This window comes from Triticum urartu, chromosome 3A (genome assembly GCF_056163025.1).
Source record: "Triticum urartu cultivar PI428250 chromosome 3A, HENAU_Tu73, whole genome shotgun sequence".
NCBI lineage: Eukaryota > Viridiplantae > Streptophyta > Magnoliopsida > Poales > Poaceae > Triticum > Triticum urartu.
Genome location: NC_141875.1, coordinates 145,957,819 through 145,965,694, shown reverse-complemented (window position 1 = coordinate 145,965,694; position 7,876 = coordinate 145,957,819). Strand labels below are relative to the sequence as shown.

The 7,876-nt window shown below is 46.4% G+C and overlaps 1 protein-coding gene across 1 annotated transcript; it reads left to right on the top strand.

The window, feature by feature from the left end:
• Window positions 1-418: 418 nt before the first annotated feature.
• On the top strand, window positions 419-5,041 carry LOC125543315 (U11/U12 small nuclear ribonucleoprotein). The gene is made up of 9 exons (XM_048706626.2): window positions 419-756; window positions 842-1,093; window positions 1,182-1,557; window positions 1,673-1,756; window positions 1,871-1,936; window positions 2,383-2,455; window positions 2,908-3,293; window positions 3,884-3,924; window positions 4,550-5,041. Exons 2-9 carry the CDS (start codon window positions 867-869, stop codon window positions 4,626-4,628), a joined length of 1,332 nt encoding a protein of 443 aa, XP_048562583.1. The 5' UTR covers window positions 419-756; window positions 842-866; the 3' UTR covers window positions 4,629-5,041.
• Window positions 5,042-7,876: the final 2,835 nt, after the last annotated feature.

Here is a 7,876-nt window from a genome sequence, read left to right as displayed (position 1 = left end):
AATGTTCACATTTACGAAAAAATGTTCAGGAAGTTGAAAATTTCTTCATAGCTTCAAAAGATGATGGGAATTTTTAAATTCGTTCGTGTGTGTTAAAAAATATTCCTAACTTAATTAAAGTGTTCTAAATTTGAAACATTGTTTGCAAGGTTTTAAGTAATTTTCCGTTTACGCAACTAAATATAGTACTTTATGGTTCACTCTGCTAGTTTCGTCGACAATGTTCAATAGGTGGACTGGTTAGCTGGACTAGTTCGCTATCAGCAGGTGTCTAGTTCGAATCCGAGCTTGCTCGATTCGTTGTTTTTACGATTTTTTTTTGCCGGACAGCTAGGTTTTTTCAACTCAAAATAGGCCGGCCCAGTCGGGCGCGCCCTGTGCGAAGGGAGGTCTGTTTGCCGCATAATGCGGTGAATAGGAGCTCCCCCGGAAGTCGGGGCTGTCTGAAGATCTTCTAAAAAAAAAAGTCTATGATCTGAAGAAAAAAGCCCAGCCACGCTCCTCCCCTCTCCGCCGGAGCCGCCGCCTTGCCTTGCCTCGCCCCGCCGGACTCGATCTCTTCCTCCCTTTCCCTTCACCACGTGTCCACGCCCCTAGTGCATTCTCCGGAGTCCAGCCTACTGTCTCCACTTAATTTCACGCGAGGTGACGGAGTCGGGGCGCCAACAAGACCTAGGAGCGACCCGCCGCCGGCGACAAGTCCGAATACCTTCTGCGACTGATCCGCAGACGGCGAAGACGACATCCATCTCTCAGGTAACTCCCCATGCGCCTCTGACCCGCAGTCGCTCGCGGCGGCCCCTCCGCTCCATGGATTTGACGAGCTTTTCCTTGTCTGCAGGGCTACCCCGCCGCAGCAGGACGTCATGTTCCCACAGCCGAATGCCTTTGGACCACTGCGGCCTCCTCAGCCTCCGCCATGGCAGTGGCAGTGGCAGCAGCAGCAGCACCACCACCACCACCACCCGCACCAGCAGCTCCCTTTCCAGCCTGAGGCGGCGGCACTGGCGGCGGCCAGTTCCTTTTGGCAGCGTGACAATGTGCGGGAGCATTTGAAGAAGCTGCAAGAGACCGTCGCGATTTCAAGCGCTCTGTGAGTTCCCAAAACTCCCAAAGGTAGTTATGACCGTGTATCCAGTCTCTGTGCCATTTGTCCTGAAATAAAGGATTTGGATTGGCAGGATAAACGAGCTAGAGGAGATTGCACTTGTGAGGAATTCATCGGATGCTAGTGCACAAGAACCAGATTCGTCTGCAGTAGCATCGTCTTCAGGGTCTGGCGTCTCTTCTCCAGGCAGGCCTTGCCATTTTTCAGAGCTTGCAAGTGAAATCAAGATTAGCCAAGACACTCATGAATCTCTGGCGACAGATGCGGCCAATTATCTCTGTTCTCAACTTCAGCACCTCCTGGCACCTATTTCTTCCGCTATTAACCAAGACGGTCCCTGGGCAGAAAAAACGGCAATGGTTTCGTTAGCTCAGAAGCTGCAGAAGTCCAAGAGAAATAAGCGATGGAGGAAGAGGAAGAGAAAGCATGTAGCAGAGCTTTTCCAGAAGGTGGAACTCAATTCACTTGTTTCTGTGTTCATATCTTTGTGAAAATGTTCAGTTAGCATCAAAATGGCCACATATCCAATAAATGCATGGCTTCCCTTCTCTTGATATTGTGCAGGAAAGTGCAGAATTTGACAGAGTTGATCAGGAAGCTGATGAATGGAGGGCTAGGCAAATAGCTAATGACATTGCAAAACGCAAGGTGCTGTCTCATTTATTGAAACTGCCATTTCACTCATAGGATTTATCTGTAGTAACTAGTAGGAAAACACAGCTGTTCCACAATAACAAGCTCATTGTTGTATGTACAAACCAGGTGGAAAGCATGAAGCAGATTGCCAAGAAGAAAGCAAATGAGGAAAGAAAACGTCTAGAATCTGAGGTAAGTATGTACAGAACTCTAAATCCTTGTCTTTTATTGTTTTTCTGCAAGAAGATCTGTGCATACAATTGAATTTAGATATAATCTAATAGCATGTTAATACTTTCTGAGTTTTGGATAGGTTTAGCTGCGAGCCTTAAGTTATGCAATTGTTATTTTCCGATCTTTCTCTTGATGCCTTATGTTTTTGTTGAATTTCTTTAAGATGTTATCTTGAAGATTTGTTGAAGTTGCCAATTAGTTGTCTTCGGTGGAGTGCATCCCAACTTCTGTGATTGATTCCATGTACCTTGCTTGATTGCTTTCTTTCAGATTTTTGTGCTAGCAGTTTACAAATTCTTGAGTTGTTTGTGTAGATTATAAGCTCTTAATATTTTTTAAGCATCAGTGCAATATTACCTCATTCCAACTAACTATTTTCTGAAAAAAAAATCTGCCGTTCACAGCTCGAGCTTGCACTAATGGTCGAGAAACTACAGGAGCTCCGCTCTGTAAGGGTTGAAAAACTGAAGAAACAAGGCAAGATATCTCCATTTAGCCACTCCCGCTCTCCTTCTTCCGTAATCAGCCACATGACCCATATCCCATATGCTTGAAGGACATCTCGAAATCAGTCATTAGTTGGACCATTCTTTTCTGTAGTAAATGAATTCTATAACCACGCGAATCCCTCGCATAGCGTAATGGGCAGTGGTTTATAAGATTGCTGTAACCAAACCCTTGATTTTCTCAAATGGAATCACAGTGTAAATTGACAATCCCGAAATGGACTTATATTAAAATGGAGGAAGCACTGTCACATTGTTCTCTGAACTATCTCAGACATAATTTTTGAATTCTGTACGCAGTTGTAGGCAACACTTTTACTTATAAAAGTTGTCCAGGTGTGATGATATGATTAGCCTTCTTTATTCTGGCTATTGCAACCCATGCATGCCTGATAATTAACACTGACGACAATTATATTTCAGGTCATTTTCTGCCAGAAGAGGATGATAAATATCTTGAGCGTGTCAAGGCTGCAGTTGAGGAAGAGGAGCGCCAAGCTGCAACTGCTGCCCGAACTGATGCTGCGAAGGATGCTATTCTCACCGCTGAGGAATCAAGGAAGGCTGCCCATAATACAACTGCTCAAGAAGATGGCCTTGGACAACCTAAAAGTGGGTCGGCGCCAGAGCAGAACCAAGGAGATGCAAGCATAAGTGAGAGAAGTGATCATGCAAGTCAAAAGACAGAACATGATGATCAAAAGGTCGAGATAAAAGGTCCTGCGCATTCCGAATCTCTGACCAATCTGCCTTTTGAGTTCTACCACTATTATCATGGAAGTAGCTATGACCTGGGGACACTCATTGAGGTAATTTATTCCAAACTCTCAACTTCATGCAAGTTTCACGGGTTTGTAGGACGGTGTTAATGAACTACCTGACTAGGCTTAACAATCTTTGATATGATCTGTTGGGTTTTACTGGATGTCATCATTGGGATGTTATGGAGCTACCAGATAACCATTGCTTCAAGCACTAGTGAGAGCTATGTGAAAGGAAAGTAGGAGATTCTGTTGAAGTTTTATTGATTTCATATTTTATTTCTTTGAGTAGGAAAAAAGAATAAAAGTAACGTGCCCTACCTGTTAGTAAAGTAAGGCCTTCCAGAGCCTATCTAACACAGACATACACGCGGATGAGGACACAGAAATAAATGGACGTCGATCCGGTACTGAAATTGCATAGCAAAAAATGCAATATGTTCATACTTGATGAAACGCACATCACCCAATTCATGATTTAAGAACAAGAGAACGAGATATTGACTTTTTTTACACTTGTAACTACATTCTCACATTTCTTTTTTGATCTCATGACTTACCCTCACTTTTAACGAAATCTCATACTAGTTCAGGCTACTCAATACAGTATCTTATATGTATTTCACCTCCGATTGTAGGTACGCAGAATGTGGGATTCTTTTATCAGACCTGGAGGAAGGTGAGGCTTTTACTTGTCAATTCATGCTGCTTTATCTTGTCTCGTGATAATAACAGCACTAAACCATGCTAGTTATTTCACAAGCATCCTTCTCCAATGCAAATTCACCGTATAAATATGATTTGCTGATTCTTTAAAGGTTTTGTTTTATAAGCTGGAAAATAGACTCATGAGAAACCATCATGTAATGGTGTGTTCAAATCGTCTGACTTTAGGTCCACTATGATAAACTAGCATCATTGGTGAGCAACAAAGCTGGATTTATAGTTCGTAAAATATAGGCTGATATCTTAATGGTGCATTAAGGTTGCAAATGGCTTGTGGATCTTTCTATATAGCTTTCATCTAGTTTTATTTATGGTATGGCTGTAATACCAGACCGTGTCATTGAACCAGCTAATATTTGTAAATTATGATAACCTTCATTCATTGCAGTTCTGTAAGAACAGAATTTCACATATCCATTTTAGTCTAAATCACAACCATAATAGTTAGTTACTGGAGTGGACAGAGATCTCTGATGTGCCGTGTTGAACAAAAGTTACATGTATTTTTATTCTTCTAAATGCATTTTTTTTTTGCGGGAATTCTTCTAAATGCATTGACTGTCTGCACCTGCATGCAGCCGTATACCTGGCCACTGGGTTCAGCCACCCCCTCCAGCTAATGATGTATGGGCATCATATTTGGTGCAGCCCAAGTAAGTGCTATTGGGTTCTGACAATGGTTCTTCTGCCCATCCATTAGAAGCTTTGAAGGTACTTGGGTTACTTCAATTTCTTTATGTCAACTAGTGATGTGAAAAGATTATACCGGATACAGTGATTACATTGTCAGACAAAAATTATCTCAGTGATTGCTCATTGCTGGTCTGTAGACCTTCTTTGATGAATGCTCGATTGTCCTGTGGCTTTGGCATGGACTATCGAGTTTAAGTTGCTGTCAACTGTGAAGTTCTTTTGACACTTGATATCCTTAAGATCTGTACCCACCTTGTCAGTTTCTCTGGGGATTTGTAATTTCGAGTCCACCAGGTGCTCCATCTGTGTTGTCTGTACTTGATGCATGAAAAGTGGAGTTTTGGATTGGGGAAAGAGCTGTATCTCTTAAATGATTATTTGCTATCTTGGGTCTTGCAGTTGGATTTCAGCATGTTGCTTTGTGAGATATTCGCCACAAGATCTGCCATCAGATTTCCTAGCAAATACTCCCTCCGTTCCAAAATAGATGACCCACAAAGTTAGTACAAAGTTGAGTCATCTATTTTGGAACGGAGGGAGTAAATGGGAATGCTCATCTGCAGTTATGCACTATTGTGGAATTTTGCTTGAAAATGGTTAGCGAGAGAAAACCTTGGCCCTGGTTTGCGTTTGTTTGCCGCTCTTTCCCGGTGGTGGCAACCCCCTGGCTGCTGAAACTGATGAGGCTGTCCATTTCTTCAGATTACATTTTTTTTAACTATATATGTCCTTAATTCAGCTCATTTTTTTTAAATGGAGGCACGAGCTTTGCCCCATCTCATTGATTAGGAAAGAATTTGGAAATAGTTACAAGAGAACAAACTCTCGTGTCCGAAAGTTTCTACTCTCGTGGCATGATCAAAGTTTGTCTTTTGAGGATCTGGCATGATCAAACTTAAATGCTTTGCCCCAGCAAAAACCCACAGGGCTGATTCATCTTTGATTTAACGCTCAACTACTCTAGGCATAGAAGATACATTCCTGAAGAACTGTCCATTCAGTTCATTCCAAAGCTCCCACGAAGCAAGCAAGAGAAATGTGTGAGCAAGACCAAGGAGCTCCGCCACTCCAACACTCGATTGAAGTTTTGCCAATGGTTTATTTCAGTGTCAATAAGACGTAGCCACGCTTTGATGTCCTTCCAAATGCGCCTAGAAAATCTGCACTTGAGTAGAAGATGCACGGCAGTCTCCAGCTCTTTCTCGCAGAATTGACTTGAGCCACCTTTCGGCCATCCCCTCCTTTGCCATTGGCAACCATCGTAAAATTAACCATGCAAAGAATCTTTGCTTAGGTGGCGTCCATGTGCTTCAAACCGCCTTTGAAGGAAAACGTTTCACGATGGAGCGGTTCGGCCGGTTGCATCTGCGTGAAAGCATCCAGCGACTCAGTTTGACGTCAAGACCGATGCGCCAGGTGTCTTCCAGTTATTCGCTATTGTTGTCTTGTCATTCGCTTGAGTGTTGTATCTTATCATGTCATCATCCGCATTGCATCTGCATGTTTTCAAAACTTGCATCCGTCCGGGTTTCACCCAGTTCTTTCTGTTGTCCATTCTGAGCCCAGACACACTCGCACGCGTCTGTGACATGTTCGAAATATTATTTTATAAGTGACCGGCAAATGTTTTCGGAATGGGATGAAAGTTGGCGTGCGGTGTTGTTTTGTTGCCAGTAGACCGCCTGCCAAGTTTCATCGCATTCGGAGTCCGTTTGACGTCCCAACGGATAACTATAGCGGCATTATAGTCGGTCAAATCGTCGGACATTTTCGGTCTCCGAAGACTGTTGTCGGGCCTCTCCCTCTCTTCTCTCCCCTCAGCCCGAGGTCTTCTGCACAACCCACCTGCAGCCCAACCTAACCCCCCCTCATGCCCGGAGCCGTCCGATTGTGATCGGAGGACCCCGAACCCCCCCCCTTCCCTCCCTGGCCTTTTGTCAGACCCCCTCTCTCCGCACAATTCTCAGACCCCCTCGCGTGTCCGAAAACTTACCTGAACACGACCCGAGCAGTCATGACCGTTGGTTTTGGATCATCCCCAAACGTCCCTAAAACATCTTCGGTATCTTATTTGGACGCCCATAGCCTAATTTTCTCGACCGTCTGATTTGAATCGGAGGGCCCAGATGCACCCCAAATCCACCTGCTATATAAATATCGGGGCAACCCTAGACCCTCGTCGTCCCATCCACCCAGTCCCATCCGCGCCGCCACCGCTCTCATTCTTCTCCTCGGGATCCATCCCCACCAAACGTAGCCTCCGACCAGATCCCTGGTTTTGCGCGCAGCCGCCCGAGCATCGCGGTGGATCGAGCGCTTCGCCTCCAAGCATAGCCTTCCCTGCTCAAGCCCCGAGCCTCACGTCGTCCAGGAGCACGAGCTCCATCGCCTCGCTACCGCCAACCGGAGCAGCAGCTCAGCCGGTCATCCTCGTCGTTGCCGAACCTCGCCACCTTGCCGGTGCCCCAAGACCCCGCGTCAAGCTCCTCTGCCCGTCGCCCCTCTCCTGCAGCCACGAGCGCCCTGAGCTCCATCTCGCGTGCCACCTCCTCGTCCCCGCGCAGCTCAGGGACTCCAAGCTCCATCGGTCTAGCCGCCCAGGAGGACGTCGACCCACGTCGCCGCGCGATGCTACTCCCGCGCCACTCGATCTTCGCCTCCCCTGCTTGCATCTCGCCAGAGCAGGCCACACCCAGTCGCTGGGAGCTTGCGCCAAGTCCGCCGTCGTCCTCTGCTCGAGAACAAGTTCGTGCCTCCAACTGCTTCGCCCCGAATCCAGACGCCCATCGCCGGAGGCCGCCGTCCTGCGCCTGGAGCCGCGCCCCTCCGTCCCCTGCGTCTTCGTCTCTTCCTCGCCGCCGCACTCCTGTTTCACGCCGCGCCGCTCCTCTGTTTCGAAACCGCTACAGCCACCCCATGTTGACCGGTCCAGCGCCAGCGTGGATGAGCGCCACTCGCCCACGCGAGGCCACCGCTTCTCCCGCCGTAGCCCAGCTCCCTTGCGCGCATCTAGCCCTCCTCATCCGGCCCGTTTTAGCCCAACGTGAGCCGCTTCCCCCTAGCCCAGTTCAACTCAATTTCAGTCCACCATGTGTTTTTTTCCTGCCTGCGATTTTATCAATTGTTCAGAAGACTGCATGTTTATAGTTTGCCCCCTGTTGTTCATGCATATCATATCTCACTAACCGTGCATCGAATTTAAACAAACTTAA